A 26,251-nucleotide genomic window follows, 5' to 3' on the forward strand; every position below is an offset into this window, starting at 1 on the left:
AGCGAAGTAAACCCTCTCGCTTAGCCTCTTCTTCTCTGTCCATTATTGGGGGCTCGGCGCATCGTACCAGAGTCAGAGGGAGCGCGCTTGACTGAAGCACGCGCCAGGCAGTGATGTGTCGCAGATTTTTAAAACTCAGAAAGAGAACCTAAAATACCGCTCAACTATCTAATACTTGCATGTGAGTAAGTGATAAAGACTCCAAGAATAGAACATGTTTGTAGAGTAGGTAAAAAGCTTGTTTTAGCCGCTGCAGTGAGTTTGGGGGGATTTGTCTTGGAAAGAACGAGAAACATTCCGCGTTCCCTGTTTTGAGCGTGCGACTAGCAGCCTAGGAGCGATGGAACTGTCATCTATAGGCGAACAAGTGTTTGCAGTTGAATCAATAACCAAGAAGAGAGTCAGAAAGGTAAGCAATGTAGCCGTGTTTCCGAATAGAAATGTAGTCTACCTATCATTGGTGTCTTATGGTTTTAACAGCCAATGTTCTACCTGTACTCTTACAGAGTCTATATCAGCCATTACACAAAAGTATTGCTACGCACTTTCCGTAGTTTACGCAATATCTTAATATTGTCATTCTGCTGCGTGAAAGCTGCTAATTATAACACGCAAAAAGTTTATAATATATTCTGCACAGAATGTTGCCTGTTGGCTACATCATTTTGAATAAAGAGATTGTGGAATCTTTTCGTTTTCCTTGGTTTGTGTATGTTGTATGTTCTGAATATAGACTACTACCTCAAGTAGTAAAATGTAGAAGGGGTGTGTTTACCAAAATCGGGTCTCCATCGTGGGGTATCACTGGTGGGATTGTCCGCGCGGCCAATGTGTGTGAGCTACGCAGTTTTTTTGTACGTTACGCCAACAGGAGGAGAACAGAGGACGGGATGATGGATTGGGGTATCTGCGTGAGAACAAAAACTGCTGCGTAATGTTACACCTCGCATGATCCATTCAATATAGTCCTATTATGTTGTTGTAGTATGATCATCACAATGAGCCTATGTTTTTGTTTTTTTATGGTATGAATCTTACTATGCATTTACTTATGCTTTAATGTGGTAAAGTTGGTTTGAAAATTGAAGATTATAATACAGTAATGTTTCATTCTATGTATTGAGTATTCTATACACGCACGCCGTACAATTATATTTTGTCAATGGGTGGTCCAAAGCGGAGACCTTCGATGTGCAGCACGTTGCGCAATACAAGTTGTTTACATGTAAAGTCCTACCTATTTCCATCGCTTTTTGACGTTCAATAAAACTATTTTACATAAAACCCATCCATGTGCGATCACGTCATCACAATAGTAGAGTTCGAGGCCTTTACATTGACGTCATCTCGTACAATCTCCATTTGAAAATTAAAAATTACCCCAATGATCTCGACACCGACCCTTTAAAGCGACAGTCATCTTTTTATGCTCCATGAACTACCGTGCAAAGAGTACTAATTGTGTTATTTGCTCTCTTGCTAAATGTGCCTTTCTCTTTTGCTTCTTAGGGTAATGTGGAATACTTATTGAAGTGGCAGGGATGGCCACCAAAGTAAGTATTCTTCTTATTAATTAGTGAATGCATTACAAATGTTTGAGTCATGTATGTATGACTGATGTTTTATCCTCCCACTGACCTGGGTACATATAGTGCCATCAGAAATTATTTACACCCATTGACCTTTTCCATATTTTGCTGTGTTACAGCCTGAATTTAAAAAATATATATTTTTTGTTCACAATACCCCATAATATCAAAGTAGAATTATATTTTTAGAATAGTTTACAAATGAATTAAAAATTAAAAGCGCAAATGTATTGTGCCAATAAGTATTCAACCCTTTTGTTATGGCAAGCCTAAATAAGTAAACATTTGCTTAACAAGTCACATAATGAGTTGCTTGGACTCACTCTGTGTGCAATAATAGTGTTGAACATTATTTTTTTTTATTACTACCTCATCTTTGTACTGTACACATACAGTTATCTGTAAGGTCCCTCCGGTGAGCAGTGAATGTCAAACACAGATTAAACCACAAAGACCAGGGAAGTTTTCCAATGCCTCGCCAAGAAGGGCCCCTATTGGTAGATGGGTAAAAAAAGAATGTAGGTGTCCTTCCTAACTTAGTTGTTGGAGAGGAAGGAAACCGCTCAGGGATTTCACCATGATGCCAATGGTGACTTTAAAACATATTAATGGCTGTGATAGGAGAAAACTAAGGATGGATCCACAACATTGTAGTTACTCCACAATACTAACCTATTTGACAGAGTGAAAAGAAGGAAGCCTGTACAGAATAAACAATATTCCAAAACATGCATCCTGTTTGCAACAAGGCACTAAAGTAACACTGCAAAAAATGTGGCAAAGCAATTAACTTTTAGTCCGGAATACAAAGTGTTATGTTTGGGAAAAATCCAATACAACACATTAATGAGTACAACTCTCCTAATTTCAAGCATAGTGGTGGCTGCATCATGTTATGTGTATGCTTGTAATCGTTAAGGACTGGGGAGTTTTTCAGGATAAAAAAAATGGAATGGAGCTAAGCACATGCAAAATCCTTGAGGAAAAGCTGGTTCATGCTGCTTTCCACCAGACACTGGAAGATGAATTCACCTTTCAGCAGGGCAATAACCTAAAACACAAGGCCAGTGGCCGAGTTACAGTTTTGACTTAAATCTATAGCAAGATCTGAAAATGGTTGTCTAGCAATGATCAATAACCAATTTAACAGAATTTAAATAATTTTGAAAACAATAATGGGCAAATTTTGCATAATCCAGGTGTGGAAAGAGACTTACCCAGAAAGAATTACAGCTTAAATCGCTGCCAAAGGTGATTCTAACATGTATTGACTCAGGGGGTTGAATACATGTTTTGTGGGTTATTGTGTGTAGATGGGTGAGAAAATCTATTTAATCCATTTTGAATTCAGGCTGTAACACAACAAAATGTGGAATAAGTCAACGGGTGTGAATACTTTCTGAAGGCACTGTAATGTTCCCTCTGCTTCTGATGTCTTAGTAAAAACCTCATATCATTGGTTAAAGTGCATCTTATATTTAACACCCCTAATTCCGATTTCCTTAATCAAGGAAGTACACTGACAGGAGAACTGGCAACCACCGTACGCCATTTGGTGCATTTTCGTAATGTGAAGAGTCCGTCCAGATCCAGCGTTAATCCGATTCCGCACGCATCTAAAACTGAAGGGTACCCTTGTTTACCAACACTTTCAATAGAAATAGAGGGGTATACTACGACGCTAGCTAGATCTACTCAGAATTTTCCAAAGTTAGCTAGCTTCACTAAGCTTCACATTCCAGCTCAGGCTTCATCCATGTTACGACCATGCATTTAGATTCTTCAGCTGCCGCTAACTCCAGCCAGGTTTGTAACTGCGCTTGCATGTCGCACGTGACTAGTCGAACGCCGAAATCTTCATTGATAAAATGCTGAAACAGGAATCCATCAGCAAGTCTGTGCCACATTTGACTTTTTTGCTGAAATGAAAGAACCTATCCTGCAAATTCAGCAGGCTATGGTGTGAAATAGGTTATTAGAAGTGGTGTCTTTTATTACACAATTGTTAATGCTGTCTTTGGGTGCACGAGCACCTTTTTTCCCCCCACACCTATCGATAAAATTATTGTATTAAGTCATATGAAAATTGTACTGTGTGTGACGTTTCAAATTCTCACTACACATTACTAAATGTGTAGTGAGATACTGTAGGGTATTTGAATATTATTAACACAATAAAACATTAAATCAGTCCTCTTAAATGGTTTCGGAGAATGAAGGGGATGATGACTTGCTCTTTGCAAGAGGGAGGGAATCTGATTTGATTGGTCCTCAACTCTCAGCTCAAGCACTTCAATTAGGATAAAGTGAAGTTAGCCTGCCCCAGAGCAGGTTAGAGCTAAAGTATTTGTTGCCATATAAATCTACCTGGCTAAAAGGTGAGCCACCTTCGTGTCAACAGTTATCGAGAGTTGAACTCAGAATTGACCAAAGTTAGCTCGCTAACTCCTCTATCCCGCTTAGCAGTATACCCCTCAGGAGTCAAGACAAGTGGGGAAACCATGACAAATTCCAGAACGACTCACTTGCGCAATAGAGGTTGACATTTAAATGTGTCTGGTGATTGATTTGGTGTATTTGTAATGATATCTATTGACAATTTACATTCTGCCAGGGTTTTAAAAGGTAAGGTATAACCGCTAGCAGTCTCTATACATAAATTCATTGAAAGTTCACATATGATTCTATAACAACTCCTGTCATTGTACCTCCTTGCCTTATTCAAGGGTATCATGCCATGATGATCCTGCATAAACGGTGCTTATAGAGCGTGATTGTTTTACAGGTATAGCACCTGGGAACCAGAGGACCACATACTGGACCCACGCCTGGTGCTGGCTTATGAAGAGAAGTGAGTAGTACTGAGAGTGCTGTTAGTATGAATACCGCATACTACTTTTGCTCCAGCCATTGCAATTTCATATTCTCTGTGTCTTATCAGGGAGGAGAAGGACCGAGCCCTGGCATACCGCAGGAAAGGACTCAGACCACGGAGACTCGTCTTGCGGGTACAGCGCTTACCTTTCTCCTTGTCCAGAACATCCACTTTCTTAATCCATTTTTATGTCCCTTACATTAACATAGCAATTACAAAAATGACTAAACTTAACTTAATAACTTTTATCTTAAGCCTGTGTCACACAAAGCAATTGATGTGTCATCTCAAGCAACTTTGCTGATACATGAAGCAGTTCAAACGCAATTGAAATTGCATGCAATGTCCAATCTTGTCATCATGGTTGCATAAATTATTTGATAATCCAAATGTTTACTAATTGTAACAACATCGATATACAGTGCATTCGGAAAGTATTCAGATCCCTTGACTTTTTCAACATTTTGTTACGTTACAGCCTTATTCTAAAATTGATTAAATAAAAACATTTCCAAATCAATCTACACACATACCCCATAATGACAAAGTGAAAACAGGTTTTTAGAAATGTTTGCAAATGTAATAAAAAACAGATACCTTATTTACGTAATTATTCAGACCCTTTGCTATGAGACTAGACATTTTGCTCAGGTGCATCCTGTTTCCATTGATCATCCGTGAGAGGTTTCTACAACTTGATTGGAGTCCACCTGTGGTAAATTCAATTGATGGGATATGATTTGGAAAGGCACACACCTGTCTATATAAGGTCCCACAGTTGACAGTGCAAAAACCAAGCCATGAGGTCAAAGGAATTGTCCGTAGAGCTCTGAGACAGGATTGTGTCGAGGCACAGTTCTGGGGAAGGGTACACAAAAAAATGTCTGCAGCATTGAAGGTCCCCAAGAACACAGTGGCTTCCATTATTCTTAAATGGAAGAAGTTTGGAACCACCAAGACTCTTCCTCGAGCTGGCCGCAAGGCCAAACTGAGCAATCGGGGGAGAAGGGCCTTGGACAGGGAGGTGACCAAGAAGCCGATGGTTACTCTGACAGAGTTCCTCTGTGGAGATGGGAGAACCTTACAGAAGGACAACCATCTCTGCAGCACAATCAGGCCTTTATGGTAAAGTGGCCAGATGGAAGCCACTCCTCAGTAAAAGGCACATGACAGCGTACTTGGAGTTTGCCAAAAGGCACCTAAAGGACTTGCAGACCATGAGAAGCAAGATTCTCTGGTCTGATGAAACCAAGATGGAAGGAACTCTTTGGCCTGAATGCCAAGCGTCTGGCGGAAACCTGGCACCATCCCTACGGTGAAGCATGGATGTGGCAGCATCATGCTGTGGGGATGTCTTTCAGTGGCTGTGGGGATGTTTTTCAGTGTAGCGACTCTCCCCATCCAACCTGACAGAGCTTGAGAGGAACTGCAGAGAAGATTGGGAGAAACTTCCCAAATACAGGTGTGCCAAGCTTGTAGTGTCATACCCAAGAAGACTCGAGGCTGTAATCGCTGCCAAAGCTGCTTCAACAAAGTACTAAGTAAAGGGTCTGAATACTTATGCAAATGTAATATTCCCAAAAACCTGTTTTTGCTTCCTCATTATGGTGTATTGTGTGTAGATTGATAAGGGGCAAAAAACTATTTAATACATTTTAGAATAAGGCTGTAACATAACAAAATGTGGAAAAAGTCAAGAGGTCTGAATACTTTCTGAATGCACTGTATATTTACAGCCCTCTTTTCCCCAATAAAACAAAATGTGCAACGTTGATTCAAAGTCTCTGAGGTGACCAGGACATGGGTGTGTCCTAACAGGGTGAGGAGACAAAGTAGCCAGTGGTGGTTGTAGTTCTGAGGCCTGACCAGCTTGCACAATATCCTTCCTGTATGACTGGCGGGGTATTGGGGCTGTGGGGGGGATCAGTTTCCATTTCTATTGTTCAGTATAGGCAGTCAGCAAATGCAGCTTGCATGCCAATGAGACCCATTGACTAAGTGGATATAGCACCGCTCCAGACACATGTACATGGGCATTGATGGACAGTTGGTGGGTTGCAGAGGAAGTGGAGCTGATCAAGCATGGTGCACAAAGACCACTGTCTCAGTCAATCCCCAGCCACCATAAACAATCACATACAGCAAGTTTTACCATCCTGATGTGCCTCTTGTTTGCCATCAATGGCATATTTTCTTTATAGGTATATTGGAATTACTGCACAGTTTTCCAGACCAATGCATATGTCACCCCAGCATAAGAGCTCATTCTTTACGATGCAGCCCATTTCAGGTGTCACATGGGCTGGCCAGCCATGGTTGGTAGCTAAATAGGTATGAGGACAATGCACGCCATCAATTTCCAGACAGCATGTTGGCTGTTGAATGGCCTCCTGACATGAGGCAGTCCAGTTCCATGGTGTCTCTGTCTCTAGTAACTGCCTGAGGAGAGGACTGATGGTGGAGTGGGCCTATCAGTGCAATTCCTATGACATGCCCACTAAGTTGATGGTATTTCTTGTCAATGAGTGTCAGGTTGTGGTGGTTCATTGTAGTGAACCTTATGCGCTTGTGACGTGTGGTTGCATCCTCCCCATACACCATAATGTCAAAAAGTCAACATATACGGCGACTCCAGGGCAGACAGCCAGGATGGTGGACATGATTGTCTGGAAGAAGCAGCTCAACCTGAACAGTATAAGAGTGCACTGGAACATCCCAATGTGCATCATTAATGCAGTGAGCCAGAGGAAGGTCATGTTCGATTCAGGCAACGTATTGTACTAGCAATGAATCAAAGCTCACTTCTAAATGATAAGGATGTGACTTAAGAGCCCAATCCTGGAAGTGTAAGTTATGAGGGCAAGTTGTAGAACTAGGGAGAGGGTGCCAGATTCCAGGGTTGGATGATTCTCTTTCCTTTCATTGGAGCCTCCCAGTTGCCTCATTGACACTCATAGGCTTGTGGTGTTGCCATCCCAAGCAGTCTGCTGCCTTTTTATACAGTGCCTTCAGAAAGTATTCATACCCCTTGATTTATTCAACATTTTGTTACAAGCTGGATTCAAAATTGATTTTTTTTTTCTCACATATCTACACACTACCCCATAATGACAAAGTGAAAACATGTTTTTAGAAATTGTTGCAAATATATTGAAAATAAAGTACAGAAATATCTCATTTACATAAGTATTGACAAGGTCAATACATGTTAGAATCTCTTTTGGCAGTGATTACAGCTGTGAGTCTTTAAGAGCTTTGCACACCTAGATTAGCACATTATTTATTTGTTTATTCTTCAAGCTTTGTCAAGTTGGTTGTTGAATTTTGCTAGCCAGCCATTTTCAAGTCTTGCTATAGATTTTCAAGCTGATTTAAGCAAAAACTGAAACTAGGCCAATGAGGAACATTCAGTGTTTTCTTGGTAAGGCTCGTCCAAACTGGCATCAAATCACCTCTATCACCTGTGGCTAGATACGCCACTCCGCAGACTGAGGCTATCCTCCCGACAATAGGTCTGCACCTAGATTCAACTGGCATGGAATGTGCGCTGCTGACAGTGAGCACAGGTGTGTGTGCCCACAGATGATCCGTGATGCCACTTGTGGCATGGCCAGTGGGCGGACTCCGCCCTGGCGATTGACGTACGCGATCGAGGTTGAGTTGTTGGAATGAATCAGAACGTGATTCATTCCGAAAAACAAACTAATTTTGCCTCTCTCCTGGGGGCAAAATGTAATAGAACCAGCTGAATCGCTTCCAGCTCCAAAACATTTATATGAAGATTTGTGTTCTTCCCACTGACTGTTCGTTATGCGTCCATCTTAAACTGCCCCCCCCATCCCTTCAGGGAGGTGTCGGTCTTTATGACAACCTGCAAGACTACTGGACCCAGCTGAGAGTATCCTTGGGATTTGCCAGAAGGATAGGCTGTGGTGACATTGCCACGTAATGGTTATCATTCGATAACGGTCTCTGTTCGGATGAATGCGTTGGCTTATAAACCATTGTTGGATAGGTCTCATGCATAATAGGCCAAGTGGTAAAACTGCTGATGCCACAACCATCAGCCCCTGTAAAACCATAACCCGGCGAGCCCTGAAAGTACGGCTCCGGTGGAGTGTGCATGCTGCAGTCAGAATGCACCTCTGTCTGGTGACTGTTAGACGTGAGTGCATAGAGTTCAGTTCCAAGCCTAAGAAGCTTGTCTGTTGGTGAAGAGTGAGAGAACTCTTTTCGCAGTTTATCAGGAAAACCAGATTGTGGATATGATTTATCACTATCCTGGTGTGTGTCTCGACCAATTTTCTCGACTTCGCTATTATAAGACAGTCGTCTAGATAGCACAATATCCGTATCCTGTCTGTCTGACTACTTTGAATAGACGGCAGTGTGTTAACATGCGAAAAGTTTTGGTAATGATTTATTCAACACCCTCAAATCTAAGATCAGTCTCATGCCACTGTCTTTCTTGGCACACGAAAATATGGCTGATAATGATCCGTAATTTTGTCTGCTTCCATAACTGGGCGAATAGCTCCTTTTCCTACAAGGTTATTTCCTGTTCTAGAATAGGGGCCACTTGAGCTGAAACTGTCGTGGGCGTGACACCAGCAAACTGCAACGCGTAACCCTTCCAAATTGTATTCATTACCCAAGGGGAAGCTGTGCATTCGTGTTTCCATACACTCAGTCTGCTGGACAGGTCTGCTCTTTCTATTAGAGAGGGCAGGGCTGTCATTTGATTTGGAATAGCTAACTGGGCTACAGGCAGAGGCTGCTGTGCAGTTTGACGATTTATGTTTTTGACTGTTTAGCCAAGTCACAGGCAGAGGCTGCTGTATGACTGGAATTAAACTGTGTGTCTCTGTGAAACCTAACTGTCCCAGCCCTATGTTTTGCCTTGTGCTCATAGAATCTTTGTCTAAGGCCATGGCGCTCATAAGAACGAGTGGAAAGGAGAATGGATGGGAGACACAGGAGTGTGTACACTTAGTGTGCACTGGAGGGATGAGTGGAAGTGTGTGTCTTGTGTGCACCTATACCGGGCGGCTTTTGCTGGCAGTGGGCAATGTGTAGCTAGTCTTCTCTTTCATGTTGCTACCAGGCGTGGAGCAGGATTCTCTGACTAGGATACAACACAAAGTCCCTCACAGGAAGGCTCACAGGCCCTCAGTGGTTTATCCACTCTGTACGCCTGGGCAGCGTGCTGTTGCTGAGGGCGGAGAGGATTGCAGTTCTAGCCTCTCGCACCAGCGTGGGACACCTCAGGCGTCTGAGTGGGTCTGTCCTGGGCCTGGGAAGCACTCACAGAGCAATGGCGAGCCTCCCCTGTCTTGGTCGAGGCTGGTTGGGATGGGGCAGGGAAAGGAGCCCGGGGCCTGAGTGGCATGATAGCCTTGAAGGCTGCAGAGCCCTTCTGTTGCTGCTCAAACTTGTGTGTGATGGTTCTCCACGATACTGTGACAGGAGCATTCAGCAGCACGTTCTTCTCCCTTTCTGACATTTGGGTGAGGTTGAGCCACAAGTGATGGTGTATCATGACCAAGAATCCTATGATTCTGCCCGTGTCCTGGGCAGCACACCTCGTCATGTGTAGAGTGAAGTCTGTCGCCTTCTTGAGCTCAACATACATCTCTGGAGTAGCCTGCCGGTTTATGTCCCGGAGGAGCTGGGCCTGGTAGGCCTGGAGGATGGCCATGGTGTTCAACATGGCTGCTGACTTGCCCGGCTGCCTTGTAAGACTTCTCCACCAGGGAAGTGATAATATGTCATATTCTGGATGATAGCTGCGGCTTCACTGCCGCAGAGGCTACTGAGAGGTGTGAGGCTATGGTTTCTTTGAGCAGGGGCATGGACAGATACCCCATCTTGGGTTCTGTCGATCCTGGACCATGAGTTGAAGCTCTGGATGGAAGAGCGTGTCTGTTGTGGCTTCTCCCAGGATCGCCTCACCTTATTCCTGACATCTGAGAACAGGGGAGGGTCTAGGGCGGGGCTGGGTATCTGGCCAGAGACTGGGTGACTGACTGTGGGAAGTAAGCCCCTGCCAACATGGTTTCAGGGGCTGGTTGTGGATAGGTCTAGCTTAGTCCTAGCTTAGTCACAGCCCTGCCCAGGACACCCATGAACTCCTTGTTGTAAGGGTCCTTGTCAGAGATCGGAGGGGCAGCCGGCGTCTCCTCATTGTCCTCTTCCTCTATGTCTCTTCCTCACTCTGAGCCAGGATCTCCATAGGCGTCCCATTGGCTGGCATGGAAGTCTCTCAGCTCCCGGTGTGCCGCATCCTCGAAATAAGCAGCAGGTTCGGGAAGGGCAGAGGTGTGGAAACTGTCGAGTATTGGAGAGCTGCTCCTCACCCCCCCGTCTGTAGGCTCCCGGGAGCTATACGGGACGAGCTGGGTGGTGGAGAGATAGACCAGCTGCAGTTGATGATGGAGGGAAGGCAGAGGAACCCCGGAGCAGTGGATACATAAGAAGGGGTCCGTAAGAGCCAGCTCCGTGCTCTGGTCCAAGCCATCGGGCGCAGTCTCTGTGACGTCCCTCCCCGACATGTGTGCCTTGCACTTGAAGCACTATTTTATCCCGGGAGGGAATGACATCTCTGCCTGAGGAGAAAAAATTATTGAAAAACCTGATGGAATCCCTCTGGTACCTTCACTCAAAGCTTACGAACACTCTTTGAGTGTGATTGCGAAGGCGATTATTTAATAATGACCTCCGAATCTTTGGTCTCCTGCAAGTGCGACGCATTAGCTAGCTAGCTAGAAGGACCACTAGCAAAGAGTGGCTAGCAAGCTAGCTGACTCAGGCTACTAAACGGACCGATGTTGAAGGAATCTAAAGAAAAATATACAGTACCAGTCAAAAGTTTGGACATACCTACTCATTCAAGGGTTTTTCTTTATTTTGACTATTTTCTACATTGTAGAATAAGACATCAAAACTATGACATAACACATATGGAGTCATGTAGCAACCAACAAAGTGTTAACCTCTAGCGTCGAGCAATCCCGTATCCGGGAGTGTAATCAGCCTCAAACTCATTACCATAACGCAACGTTTCCTATTCATGAAAATCGCAAATGAAATTAAATAAATATATTGAAACACAAGCTTAGCCTTTTGTTAACAACACTGTCATCTCAGATTTTCAAAATATGCTTTAACCAAAGCTACACAAGCATTTGTGTAAGAGTATTGATAGCCTAGCATAGCATTAAGCCTAGCATTCAGCAGGCAACATTTTCACAAAAACAAGAAAAGCATTCAAATAAAATAATTTACCTTTGAAGAACTTCGGATGTTTTCAATGACGTGACTCTCAGTTAGTTAGCAAATGTTCATTTTTCCCAAAAAGATTATTTGTGTAAGCGAAATAGCTCCGTTTTGTTCATCACGTTTGGCTAAGAAAAAAAATGAAAATGCAGTCAACACAACGCCAAACTTTTTTCAAAATTAGCTCCATAATATCGACAGAAACATGGCAAACATTGTTTAGAATCAATCCTCAAGGTGTTTTTCACAATTCTATTCGATGAAAAATCATTCCTGGCAGTCGGTTTCTCATCCGAGGCAAACGGAAAAATACTGCAGCTGGAGATTACGCAATAATTGCTACGGAGGACACCAAGCGACCACCTGGTAGATGTAGTGTCTTATGGTCAATCTTCCAATGATATGCCTACAAATACGTCACAATGCTGCAGACACCTTGGGGAAAACGTGGAAAAGGTAAGCTGACTCCTAGCTCCTCCACAGCCATATAAGGAGTCATTGCCATGAGGCGGTTTCAAAAAATGCGGCACTTCCTGATTGTATTTTTATCTGGGTTTTTTCTGTAACATCAGTTCTGTGGCACTCACAGACAATATCTTTGCAGTTTTGGAAACGTCAGTGTTTTCTTTCCAAAGCTGTCAATTATATGCATAGTCAAGCATCTTTTCTTGACAAAATATCTTGTTTAAAATGGGAACGTTTTTCATCCAAAAATTCTAATAGCGCCCCCTATATCCAAGAAGTTAAACAAATCAAAATATATTTTTGATTCTTCAAAGTAGCCACCCTTTGCCTTGATGACAGCTTTGCACACTCTTGTTATTCTCTCCACCAGCTTCACCTGGAATGCTTTTCCAACAGTCTTGAAGGATTTCCCACATATGCTGAGCACTTGTTGGCTGCTTTTCCGTCACTCTGCAGTCCAACTCATCCCAAACCATCTCAATTGGGTTGAGGTTGGTTGATTGTGGAGACCAGGTCATCTGATGCAGCCCTCCATCACTCTCCTTCTTGGTCAAATAGCCCTTACACAGCCTGGAGGTGTGTTGGGTCATTGTCCTGTTGAAAAACGAATCATAGTTCCACTAAGCGCAAACCAGATGGGATGGCGTATCGCTGCAGAATGCTGTGGTAGCCATGCTAGTTAAGTGTGCCTTGAATTCTAAATAAATCACAGACAGTGTCACCAGCAAAGCACCATCACACCACCTCCTCCATGCTTCACAGTGGGCACCATACATGTGGAGATCATCCGTTCACCTACTCTGCGTCTCACAAAGCCATGGCGGTTGGAACAAAAAATGTGTACTCATCAGGCCAAAGTACAGATTTCCACTTGTCTAATGCCCATTGCTCGTGTTTCTTCACCAAAGCAAGTCTCTTCTTATTGGTGTCCTTTAGTAGTGGTTTCTTTGCAGCAATTCACCGATGAAGGCCTGATCCACGCAGTCTCTTCTGAACAGTTAATGTTGATGTGTCTGTTACTTGAAACATTTATTTGGGCTGCAATCTGAGGTGCAGTTAACTCTATTGATCTTATCCTCTGCAGCAGGGGTAACTCTGAGTCTTCCTTTCCTGTGACGGTCCTCATGAGAGCCAGTTTCATCATAGCGCTTGATGGTTTTTGCAATTGCACTTGAAGAAAGGTTCAATGTTCTTGAAATGTTCCGCATTGACTGACCTTCATGTCTTAAAGTAATGATGGACTGTCATTTCTGCTTGCTTATTTGAGCTGTTCTTTACATAAAATGGACTTGGTATTTTAGCAAATAGGACTATCATATGTATACCACCCCTACCTTGTCACAACACAAATGATTGGAAAGAAATTCCATAAATTAACTTCTAACAAGGCACACCTGTTAACTTAAATGCATTCTAGGTGACAACCCCATGAAGCTGGTTGAGAGAATGCCAAGAGTGTGCAAAACTGTTATCAAGGCAAAGGGTGGATGCTTTGAAGAATCTGAAATATAAAATATATTTTAATTTCTTTAACACATTTTTGTTTACTAAATGATTCCATATGTGTTATTTCATAGTTTTGATGTCTTCACTATTATTCTACAATGACGAAAAATAAGTATAGATGAATGTACAGATGATAAGAATGGTGGCTTTGATAAACAACAGTGGCTGAATAAAGCAAGAGTGACACTCTCCGACAGGGCAGTGCATATTATACCCTTGTGGGAGGGGCCAATCACTGCCTGCCGTGGCAAAGACAGGACTTCGGTGGTTTCATAGTTGAATATGATTCAGTGGTGCTGTCTTACTACTTATAGCATAGTAAGAACTCGATTTCAAGATTAAGTAAAACTCAAACTGTTTTACATTCACCATTGACCTCATGGTGAAAACCCTGAGCGGTTTCCTTCCTCTCCGGCAACAGAGTTAGGAAGGACTACTCTTCTCTTTGTAGTGACTGGGTGTGTTGATACACCATCCACAATTTTTACCTATCTACCAATAGGTGCCCTTCTTTACGAGGCATTGGAAAACATCATTGGTCTTTGTGGTTGAATCGTTGTTTTGAAATTGGATTTGGAGGCAAATCTAGGGGGGCCCCCTAACGTAATTGCAAGAGTAGGGTCTGCACATGACAGTTTTCTGTGTCTGAGCCCACTTGCCTTCGAGCCGATTTACAATAGCCACAACATCAATTAAAGTGTAACTGTATGCCTTTTTGTCAGGCATAACCATACAGCACTGAATGAGAGAACTTTTGACTTGGAAAGTTGTGAGGTTTCATTCCTCATTCATAGTTGATATTTCCCCCTATTTGTACCTGTGATATTTCCTAAATGCTTTAAGATGTCCTAATTTTGTTTTCTTTGTATGTAGGGCAGATAATTGACTGCTCATATTCCAAATGTTAGCAATATCAGAGCTTGCAATGTTGGATTAAATGAGTTTATGTGGCCCACCACCCCTCCAGCCAGGCATTATTCTGTACTGTTTGAGTTTAGGGGTCCCAAATTACAAATGTAACTACTTTTGCAGTAAAATATTTTTACACAACCATCCATTTCATATACAGTGTCTTCAAAATGTATTCAGACCCCTTGACTTTTTCCACATTTTGTTAGGTTACAGCCTTATTCTAAAATGATTTACATTGTTTTCCCCCCCTCATCAATCTACATACATTACCCCATAATGACAAAGAAAAAATTGATTTTTAGACATTTTTGCTAATACAAAAATAGTATTCAGACCCTTTACTCAGTACTTTGTTGAAGCACCTTTGGCAGAGATTACAGCCTCGACTCTTCTTGGTTATGACGCTACAAGCTTGGCACACCTGTATTTCTAAGTCACCAACTACTTCTCAGACAGAGTTCAGTGTGTCAAATCGGAGGGCCTGTTGTCCGGACCTCTGGCAGTCTCTATGGGGGTGCCAAAGGGTTAAATTCTCGGGCCGACTCTTTCCTCTGTATACATCAATAATGTCGCTCTTGCTGCTGGTGATTCTCTGATCCACCTCTACGCAGACGACACCATTCTGTATACTTCTGGCCCTTCTTTGGACACTGTATTAACAAACCTCCAGAGAAGCTTCAATGCCATACAACTCTCCTTCCGTGGCCTCCAACTGCTCTTAAATGCTAGTAAAACTAAATGCATGCTCTTCAACCGATCGCTGCCTGCACATGCCCGCCCATCTAGCATCACTACTCTGGATGGTTCTGACTTAGAATATGTGGACAATTACAAATACCTAGGTGTCTGGTTAGACTGTAAACTCTCCTTCCAGACTCACATCAAGCATCTCCAATCCAAAATTAAATCTAGAATCGGCTTCCTATTTCGCAAACAAAGCATCCTTCATTCATGCTGCCAAACATACCCTTGTAAAACTGACTATCCTACCGATCCTTCGGCTTTTGACTTCGACTTCGGCAATGTAATTTACAAAATATGTTCCAACACTCTACTCAGCAAATTGGATGCAGTCTATCACAGTGCCATCTGTTTTGTCACCACAGCCCTATATACTACCCACCTGTATGCTCTCGTTGGCTGGCCCATATTCATCGCCAAACCTAGGTAGGTAAAGCCCCACCTTATCTCAGCTCACTGGTCACCATAGCAGCACACACCCGTAGCACGCTCTTCAGCAGGTATATTTCACTGGTCACCCCCAAAGCCAACTCCCCCTTTGGCTGCCTTTCCTTCCAGTTCTCTGCTGCCAACGACTGGAGACTCATATCCTCCTCACTAACTTTAAGCATCAGCTGTCAGAGCAGCTTGCAGATCATTGCACCTGTACATAGCCCATCTTTAAATAGCCCACCCAACTACATCATACCCATATTTTATTTATTTTTTGCTCCTTTGCACCCCAGTATCTCTACTTGCACATTGATCTTCTGCACAGCTATCACTCCAGTGTTTAATTGCTAAATTGTAATTATTTTGCCATTATGGCCTATTTATTGCCTTACCTCCCTAATCTTACTTCATTTGCACACACTATATAGACTTCTATTGTGTTATTGACTGTACGTTTGTTTATTCCATGTATAACTCTGTGTTGTTTGTGTCGCACTGCTTTGCTTTATCTTGGGCAGCTCGCAGTTGTTAATTAGAACTTGTTCTCAACTGGCCTACCTGGGTAAGTAAAGGTGAAATAAAAAATAAATAATAACATTTGGGGAATTTCTCCCATTCTTCTCTGCAGATCCTCTCAAGCTCTGTCAGGTTGGATGTGGAGCATTGCTACACAGCTATTTTCAGATCTCTCCAGAGATGTTCAATCGGGTTCAAGTCCGGGCTCTGGCTGAGACATTGAGACTTGTCCCGAAGCCAATCCTGGGTTGTCTTGGCTGTGTGCTTAAGGTCGTTGTCCTGTTGGAAGATGAACGCTCGCCCAATTCTGAGGTCCTGACCTATTTTCTATTTTCATCAATGATATCTCTGTGCTCCATTCATCTTTCCCTTGATCCTGACTAGTCTCCCAGACCCTGCCGCTGAAAAACTTTGCCACAGCATGATGCTGCCACATCCAGACGTGACGCTTGGCATTCAGGCCAAAGAGTTCAATTTTGGTTTCATCAGACCAGAGAATCTTGTTTCCCATGGTCTGAGAGTCTTTAGGTGCCTTTTGGCAAACTTCAAGTGGGCTGTCATGTGCCTTTTACTGAGGATGGTTGTCCTTCCGAAAAGTTCTCCCATCTCCACAGAGGAACGCTAGAGCTCTGTCAGAGTAACTATCTGGTTCTTGGTCACCTCTCTGACCAAGGACCTTCTCCCCCGATTGCTCAGTTTGGCCGGGCGGCCAGCTCTAGAAAGAGTCTTGGTGGTTCTAAACTTCTTCCATTTAAGAATGATGGAGGCCACTGTGTTCTTGGGGTCCTTCAATTTTGGTACCCTTCCCCAGATCTGTTCCTCGACACAACCCTGTCTCAGAGCTCTACGGACAATTCCTTCTACCTCATGGCTTGGATTTTGATCTGACATGCACTGTCAACTGTGGGACCTTTATATAGTCAGGTGTGGGCCTTTCCAAATCATGTCCAATCAATTGAATTTACCACAGGTGGACTCCAATGACGTAGAAACATCTCATGGATGATCAATGGAAACAGAATGCATCTGAGCTCAATATCAAGCCTGATAGCAAAGGGTCTGAATACTTTTGTAAATATGGTATTTGCAAAAATTTGCTAACACCTGTTTTCGCTTTGTCATTATTGGGTATTGTGTGTAGATTGCTGAGGATTTTTTTTCTTTCATCCATTTTAGAATAAGGCTGTAACAAAATGTGGAAGAAGTCAAGGGGTCTAAATACTTATCGAAGGCACTGTGTGGGAGACCTTAGAGATATGGAAAAACATGGTTGTGCTTTTTTTTATACCTCGGGTAGCGGTATCTCAAAGACTAAATCCCTTTTTGAAGATTGGCCATTAACGTACTGGGTTGGAGTTCCGAACGGAACAATATAACAACAAACTTTTTTCTGCGCCCTGATTGGACATTGCATACAGTCAGTTACGTGACAGGATTGATTTCTATCTCTTGCGTTGCAACTAAGTTGCTGGCAACTTTTGGGGTGACACACAGCATCATAAATGCCACTTTGTTGCAATCAACAGAAATTGCGTCCAGATTGCTTCGTGTGACATCGGCTTTAGTCTTCTCTTCTCCTACAGAATATCTATGCCATGGACCTCCGTAGTGCACACAAAGTCCCAGATACCCCTCGTCTGCGCCTCTCCCTTACGCGCTCCATGGGCTCCGAACTGGACCAGGGCAGTCTGCCATACAGGGCGGGGGAGGGAGGGAGCGTCTACCGCCGCCTGGCAAGACGCAAGAACAAGCAGAGGGTGTCCAAACCTGTGTCTGACAACAATTCCCTCCAACCACTGACCCGCATACAGGACCCCATGGAGCATGAATGGCAAGGCGCAGAGGAGAGACCGGAATCAGAGTTAACAACAGACACACGTGAAAACAGTCTATTCAGTTTGTTTTCTATCAAACATTTAATGAAATATTTGATCATCTATTTATTATCTTGGTTTGAAGGTCAGGATTGGTCCTATTTGTGGTATATTGATCTCATTTTCTTTCTCTCTTAAGGGCATAGCCAGTCAGAGTGCAGCTCTCCCATGATGGAGCAGGAAGTGGAGGAGCCGACTGACAGAGTGGAGAGTTGTGGTTCCGCACTGGGCTCTGGAGATGAGACATTGGGGGGTGGGGCCTTGTTGAGGGTGACAGGGGCATGGTACAGGTCAGAGGGTAGGACCTCTGAAACTGGACAGGAACAAATAGATAGGACTGACCAATCAGAGAGCTGTGTTTCTGCAGAGGGACCAAAAGACAACATTAGCAATAGGTTGGTGGACAGTGCCACCGAAGTGGAATTGGGGACAGATACCTTGATTGACAAGGTAGAAAGGTTAGGCACAGCTAATGTTATTGAGAGGGTAGAGGGGTTGGGGACAGATTATTTTATTGACAGGGTAGAGGAGATGGGGGGACATATTCTGATTGACAGGGATACCACTTCAGTGGTGGATGTTGGAGATAAAACCGTGGCTGGTGGTTCTGTGGTCTGTACCGATGTTGAGGTTGCAGAGGAAGTGGTGGAGAATGACACAAAACAGCAAGGTGAAGAGGTTGTGACACAGTGTCCAGACAGTAGTGGCGCAGAAGTGAATCCTGGCAAAGTGATTGTGACCGATGTGACTATCAACTCTTTGACCGTAACTTTCAAAGAGGCCTTGGCAGCTGAAGGGTTTTTTAAGAGCTGAAGGACAGAGAACATGTGAGGTTATACATGAAATGCAGCCCATATGTTGAATTTACCACTTAGGAACATGTTTAGATAAACAACCACAATATAATTAGTCATTAAAGATGTTTACAAAGCCTATGAAAATAAATTGATACCAATTACTAGGGTTTTGGTGAGGTATTGTACCTTAGAGAATTGGGTGGTAATTTTCACATTGCGTTTGGTTCTGGAAAGAAGATTAGTAAGAGAGGATGAGGGAGAGAGCAGTTGACTCCTGAATGTCATATTTATAGCATTACTACTTCTCCAACGTCTCTTATTCCAGGAGGCTCATTTCGGTTGCTCTTTTTTCTAACACTTTTGTATTGTCGTCTGTCTTCCTCAGTATTAACAGTAAGTTCTGCATGTCCTGTATGTCATGCACACCCTTGTCCTCCATTCTATTTGTTAGTTTGATTTCTATAACAAAGAAATAGAAAGGAGAGAAGGAATGCCTGGAGGGATAGAAGTTTAGCATTTCAAGATGAAGGCTGGCTGCGTTGAAGTATTGTTTTTATTTTACTTCTCAAATTTAAAGAGCCTACCTGAATCTATTTTTGTATTACCATTTGATAGTCCACCCCTCTTGCTAAGCATTTGTGCATTTCTAAAGAGGGGATATCAGTTTACACCACTCATTCCCAAATGTGTTTTTTAGGTCTCATTTCATTTACTCCTTTTTCTAACGCTTTTGTATAAAGTCGACTGTCTTCCTCAGTATTTACAGTAAGTTCTGCATGTCTCCTGTCAATCGCGCACAGCCTTGTCCTTCATTTCATTCATGTTTATTTCTATGACAAAAAATAGAAAGGAAAGAAGGAATTCCTAAAAGGATAGAAGTTCAGCATTTCAAGATGAAGGCTGGCTACGTTGAAGTATTGTTTTTACTTCCAGGTAAAACAAAACGGCATATTCTTGTATTACCAATTGATAGTCCACCCCTCTCAGGAAGCCTTTGTGCATTTCTAAAGAGGAGGTATCCGTTTACACTATTGTTGCAGTAGGAAATGTGCAAATTGAAGCAAATGTTCTCGGTTGTATTTATCGCATGTCACATGTAAAACCTAATTAAATGTCACGTGTTGAAAAATGTATCTTTGGTCACAATGACATGTCAAATGTCTTCTCTATACCATATGCCTAGAAATACAGTGTAAAATCTACTTGTGTTTGAGATTCATATAAACAGGATGGATATTACCTCAACATTTTAGCATGGAATAAAACATGTTAGCAGTAACAGAAGTGTCCTCACTGGTCCATTTTAGCAGCCGTTTTGGAAATGCATTTGCAGCAACTTGTGCCTCTTATCACCACTAGGGGTCAGTCTCCTCAGGGAACCATGTACAGTGGGGGGAACAAGTATTTGATAACCTGCAAAATCGGCAGTGTTTCCTACTTACAAAGCATGTAGAGGTTTGTCATTTTTATCATAGGTACACTTCAACTGTGAGACGAAATATAAAACAAAAATCCAGAAAATCACATTGTATGATTTTTAAGTAAATAATTTGCATTTTATTGCATGACATAAGTATTTGATACTTCAGAAAAGCCGAACTTAATATTTGGTACAGAAACCTTTGTTTGCAATTACAGAGATGATACGTTTCCTGTAGTTCTTGACCAGGTTTGCACACACTGCAGCAGGGATTTTGGCCCACTCCTCCATACAGACCTTCTCCAGATCCTTCAGGTTTCGGGGCTGTCGCTGGGCAATATGGACTTTCAGCTCCCTCCAAAGATTTTCTATTGGGTTCAGGTCTGGAGACTGGCTAGGCCACTCCAGGACCTTGAGATGCTTCTTACGGAGCCACTCCTTAGTTGCCCTGGTTGTGTGTTTCGGGTCGTTGTCATGCTGGAAGACCCAGCCACGACCCATCTTCAATGCTCTTACTGAGGGAAGGAGGTTGTTGGCCAAGATCTCGCGATACATGGCCCCATCCATCCTCCCCTCAATACGGTGTAGTCATCCTGTCCCCTTCGCAGAAAAGCATCCCCAAAGAATGTTTCCACCTCCATGCTTCACGGTTGGGATGGTGTTGTTGGGGTTGTACTCATCCTTCTTCATCCTCCGAACACGGCGAGTGGAGTTTAGACCAAAAAGCTCTATTTTTGTCACATCAGACCACATGACTTTCTCCCATTCCTCCTCTGAATCATCCAGATGGTCATTGCCAAACTTCAGACGGGCCTGGACATGCACTGGCTTGAGCAGGGGGACCTTGGCGTGCGAAAGGATTTTAATCGAGGAAGGCGTAGTGTGTTACTAATGGTTTTCTTTGAGACTGTGGTCCCAGCTCCTCTTCAGGTCATTGATTACTGCCGTGTAGTTCTGGCCTGATCCCTCACCTTCCTCATGATCATTGATGCCCCACGAGGTGAGATCTTGCATGGAGCCCCACAGCTCCCTAGTCTTGGCCATTGTGGAGAGGTTGGAGTCTGTTTGAGTGTGTCGACAGGTGTCTTTTATACAGGTAACAAGTTCAAACAGGTGCAGTTAACAGGTAATGAGTGGAGAACAGGAGGGCTTCTTAAAGAAAAACTAACAGGTCTGTGAGAGCTGGAATTCTTACTGGTTGGTAGGTGATCAAATACTTATGTCATGCAATAAAATGCAAATTAATTACTTAATCATACAATGTGATTTTCTGGATTTTTGTTTTAGATTCCGTCTCTCACAGTTGAAGTGTACCTATGATAAATATTACAGACCTCTACATGCTTTGTTAGTAGGAAAACCTGCAAAATCGGCAGTGTATCAAATACTTGTTCTCCCCACTGTATTTAGGTCGATCCCCCCACCCCAAAATAACATGCACTCTTAATTTGACTAGCTACAAGAAAAAAATATTCAGCACATTCATTTTCATTTTATTATAAAAAACAGTATTTGAGTCCACAGTTCTTTGTACAGTAAAAAATATTAAATTAAACTCTCAAAGTTCTGAGCAGAAAGATAAATTGGGGTTGGGAGGAGGGACAGCAATTATTCTGGGGCAGGAGAAGGGGACCAGTGCATTGGGCTCTTGAGCTGCTGGGGTTAAGTCCAGAGGGAAAGGTAAGGGTGAGGCAGAGTGTGACTGGTCACAACTCTCCCCTTCCTCAGTTCTATGCAGCACAGTTCATTTGGATCCATTCCCTCTGTTTTACAAGAACCGTAATGTCCTATGCACTGGCGGACCCCCCCCCTCATACCTCATGTACTATAAACTTTACAGGCATATAGGTATGTGCCCCCACCTCCAATACTAAGTGTCTTACAGGAGTGCTCACACGAGGGTGAGGGAGGGCATGTGTGGTCAGTGAGAGGGATGGGCCCTTCCAGTATTTGATGTCCAATGGTTCGGCATTTCAAATGTAGTGTCCATTGGCCACTGAAACTTGCAGCAGGCCCTCAACCACAAAAACACTCATTTTATTCCAGATTGAAAGCCCAACCCAGACATCAGTGAAATGAAATAACCCCACCCCATTTGAATAACAAAAATATATTCTATGTGAATTGTAGCAGTCTTCGGGTATATGCCAACAAACCATCAAAAAACAAATAAATAAAGTAAACCCAAACTTAAAAGAAAGATATGCATGATGTTTGGATTTCTAATAATATTAATCCAAATCACCTCTGCTAAACTGATTTATGGATAAATTACAATAAGTCCATTGCATTAAATCATTTGCTCTTACATTTTTATTTTTTAGATTTTTTAAATCTTAAACATTTCTTAAAAAGGCAAATACTCCCATAGTCCCAAACCCCAAAAATATTACCTGCGTCATATTCTCTAAGGGAGATACCATCCCCCTATTTGTACACAATTGGCAAAAAATATATTAACAGCAATAACTTACCATTCATTTATTAATTAATCGACGTGTTGATTTATAGTTGCATCTCCCATAGGAAGTTCACTTCAATGTATTTTTTTATTGAAAACATTAAATAATATTAATGGTAAAAAAGAGGCTAACACTGTCCCAGGTGCAGTCCCGAAAGCACGGCGAGGCTACATGTCTAAGGTGTTATGATTAATGTTCTGCCCAAGGTCCTGGCTGTTCCCAGACAGCATGTCAGGTCCTCCAGGCCCATGGAGACCACCCATCCCACTGAGTTGAGACAGCATGGCATTCTGGTCTGACCCAAAGTGGTCCATTGAGTTCTGCTGCTGAGGCGGCTGTTGAGAGGGGACCACCATACCAGGGTGGTGCTGGGGTAGCTGGCCCGGGTGCGGGGAGCCTGTCTGGGTCTGTGGGGAGATATGGTGAGGGGATGGCTGGGGCTGCATGCGCGGGGAGGGGCTAGAGTGTGGTGGCTGGGACTGGGGTCGCGGGGAGGGCTGTGGCGAGCGCACTTGGTTGCTGAGGGATGTAGACAACGTTTGGCCCTGCAGGTGAGGGGACTGGGCCATCTGCTGCTGGGGGCTCATGGGGCTGCTGTGCTGGGCTGGAGAGCCCCCACCCAGGTGCTGCTGCTGTTGAAGCAGCCTCTGGTGCAGTGCCTGCTGGAGCAGAGCCTGGGAGGACTGCGGCTGGGGGGCGCCCTGCGGGGGCTGGGGCTGCTGAGGGGGGCCTCCTACTCCAGTACCCGGACCGCCCTCAGCCCCCTGGTGACCCGACATGGCATTCTGGTGTTGTTGCTGCTGCTGCATCTGAAGTTGGTGCTGATGCTGGAGCCTCTGCTGGAGCACTGCAGCAGCCTGCTGCTGGGCCACCGTGCTGGGGTAACCCTGCTGCTGCTGCCCTGGCTGGGCTCCAGGCTGCTGCTGCAGTCCAGACTGGCCCTGACCAGGCTGCTGGGGGGCCATGCCCGGCTGGCCCATGTAGCCCTGCTGCTGGAACTGGGCATGGTTCCCAATCTGTTGCTGCTGCTGTTGCTGTTGTAGTTGGAGATGCCTCCTCATAAGGAGCTCTCTGAACTGGGGGTTTATGTTGGCCATGTTAGGTGCCTGCTGGCCTGGCATCCCTCCTTGCTGATGCTGCTGAAGTGCTGCCACCTGTTGCTGCTGCAAACTACTAAGCATAGGACGCTGCTGCTGCGGTTGTTGCTGTTGCTGCTGTTGTAGCTGCTGTACTTGCTGTAGCTGGGTCATGGTGGGCATGTTGACTCCCTGACCCATGTGCATACCTGGCTGACCAGCCACAGCATTCACATTGACCTGTTGGCCACCCATACCTCCTGGAACTCTGCCTGGACTTGGCCCGCCAGGGGCTCCTGGGGGTCCTGGGCCCCCCTTATACTTGGAGGCTCTCTGCTTGATAAAGGCAGCCATTAGCTGAGGGTTTGAGCGGAGGATGTTGAGCACCTGCTGTTGCTGCTCGGGTGAGCTGGGGGAGCGAAGGGTACGCAGCAGTTCCTGAAGGGCAGCCTGCGGGAGGTTCCCACCCCCAGCTGCACCACCTTGCTGCACCATACCAATCAACCCACCAGGTCCCTGAGCCTGCTGCCGCTGTTGCATTTGCTGCGGTTGTTGCTGCTGAGGCGCCACCATGCCTGGATGTCCCATCATGGCTTGCCTCTGCTGGGGTGGCATTCCCTGGCCGGCCCACTGTTGCTGGGGGTTCTGAAGCGGGGGACCAACCCTCTGCTGCTGCACCTGTGGAGGCAGCTGGCCCTGGGGGTTAGGCTGCTGGGGCTGCTGCATGGGGCCAGGGCCCACCATCATAACTGGAGGACCCTGCTGCTGCTGTTGTTGTTGCTGCTGCTCCATGTGAGCCCTGGCAGCAGCCTGAGCCTGGGGAGGCAGCCCCTGGGCCCCCACCATGCCCACCCCAGGGTGGGCCATGCCCATCTGGCCCTGGGGCTGTTGGTGGTGAGCGTGCGGAGGCATCATGCCAGCTGCCTGCGCCGCCTGCCTCTGGAGGGACATCTTCCTTTGGGCGTCTGCCACTTGTTGAATCTTCATGGCGATCTCCACAGCCGCTGGAGGAGGCCCTGAAGGAGGTTGCTGCTGCTGTTGGGGCATAGAAGGCTGGCCAGGGTTGGGCTGCTGTTGTGGTGGTTGCTGCTGAGGTGGTGTGGCTGGTCCCAGGCCCGGTTTGCCTTGGGACTGAGGGTGCGGTGAGGAGCCTGGAGGCCTGTTGGTGTAAGGGGACAGGCTGTTTGGGTGTTGCTGGAGCTGTTGAGGGTTTGAGGCTTGGGACTGCTGCTGGACCTGAGGAACCATCTGCTGTTGCTGGGGGGAGTTCATCATCCCCCCTCCTCCAGGCATCTGCTGAAACTGGTGGTGAAGCTGGTGGTGCTGCTGCTGAGGCATCCCACCTTGCTGCAAAGTTCCTCCACCACCCATCCCTGGCTGGGGCCCAGGAGGCATATTGGGCTGGGTGGGTGTCTGTGGTGTTGGGGGCTGGGTGCCTCCTGATGTGGGTGTACTGGGGGCTGTGGTGCCATTGTTACCTGGTGATGGCAGCCCCCCAGGATGTCCTCCTCCACCGCAGGCAGGCTGGCCCACCCTCTGCATGCTGGCCATCCTTCTCCGAAGCATCTGAGCCTGCTGGAGACGGTGCTGGAGTTGCTGCTGGCGGAGCTTGTGCTTGATGTTGAGGCAGAAGGGTACGGGGCACTTGTTCTCCTGGCAGTGCTTGGCATGGTAGCAGCACAGAGCAATGAGTTGCTTGCAGATGGGGCAGCCACCGTTGGTCTTGCGCTTGCATCCCTTGGTGTGCTGCACCACACGTTTCATCTTCTGGCAGGACGGCAGGGAGCAGTTGGCATTGCGGCATTGGCAGGCGTGGACCAGGGACTGAATGCAGCGCTGAATGCTGAGGCGGCGGGAGTCCCCGGGGCTCTGAGTGGCAGCGGCCGCTGCGCTGTTGCTCTCGTCGTCCAGGCCCAGGCCCAGCTTCTCCATCTTGTGTTCATGGCCCTTAGTGTTATAGCAGGTGATACACAGGTCGTAGTCCTCGCAGACGGTGCAGTGGAAGCGTGTCTCCACGCTGGCCTTGCACTCGTTGCAGGTGTAGACGAAGCGGTCCTGGCTCTGATTGTGTAGCTCCACCAGCATGCACATGGAGCTCCACTTGGCTCTCCTCAGGGAGGAGAACTCCAGGTGCTTGTCCCGGGCCAGCGTCAGGAAGGCGTCACGCCCATCCATCAGGTCGCAGGCCATTAGGGGGTCCGGGTCCGTGATGGGGGGCAGGGAGTTGGCAGTGGGGCCGGCGATGAGACGGATCACAAAGAACACCTGTATGGGGCAGAGAAGAAAGTATGAGCACTGGGACTGAGAATGT

At 45.2% G+C, this 26,251-nt stretch overlaps 2 protein-coding genes across 13 annotated transcripts in view; one reads left to right on the forward strand and one right to left on the reverse strand.

Annotated features, from left to right (window-relative positions):
- Nucleotides 1-51: 51 nt before the first annotated feature.
- LOC112258814 lies at nucleotides 52-20,115 on the forward strand. 2 transcript variants are annotated; one of them, XM_024433411.2, is made up of 6 exons: nucleotides 52-409; nucleotides 1,510-1,553; nucleotides 4,375-4,440; nucleotides 4,531-4,597; nucleotides 17,877-18,189; nucleotides 18,325-20,115. In XM_024433411.2, the coding sequence occupies exons 1-6, from the start codon at nucleotides 341-343 to the stop codon at nucleotides 18,996-18,998; spliced, it is 1,233 nt and encodes a 410-aa protein (XP_024289179.2). In that variant the 5' UTR covers nucleotides 52-340; the 3' UTR covers nucleotides 18,999-20,115. The 2 variants fall into 2 exon arrangements, with proteins under 2 accessions (XP_024289179.2, XP_024289180.2); XM_024433412.2 differs by having other exon boundaries at nucleotides 17,895-18,189.
- Nucleotides 20,116-21,879: 1,764 nt separating this feature from the next.
- The window catches only part of LOC112258813 (histone acetyltransferase p300-like), a 32,664-nt gene continuing 28,292 nt past the window's right edge, over nucleotides 21,880-26,251 (reverse strand). For all 11 annotated transcript variants that reach the window (XM_042327524.1, XM_042327522.1, XM_042327528.1 and 8 more), the window contains exon 29: nucleotides 21,880-26,205. In XM_042327524.1, coding sequence (XP_042183458.1) covers nucleotides 23,032-26,205 — 3,174 coding nt within the window. In that variant the 3' untranslated portion in view covers nucleotides 21,880-23,031. The remainder of the gene's footprint in view (nucleotides 26,206-26,251) is intronic.

This window comes from Oncorhynchus tshawytscha, linkage group LG09, assembly GCF_018296145.1.
Source record: "Oncorhynchus tshawytscha isolate Ot180627B linkage group LG09, Otsh_v2.0, whole genome shotgun sequence".
NCBI lineage: Eukaryota > Metazoa > Chordata > Actinopteri > Salmoniformes > Salmonidae > Oncorhynchus > Oncorhynchus tshawytscha.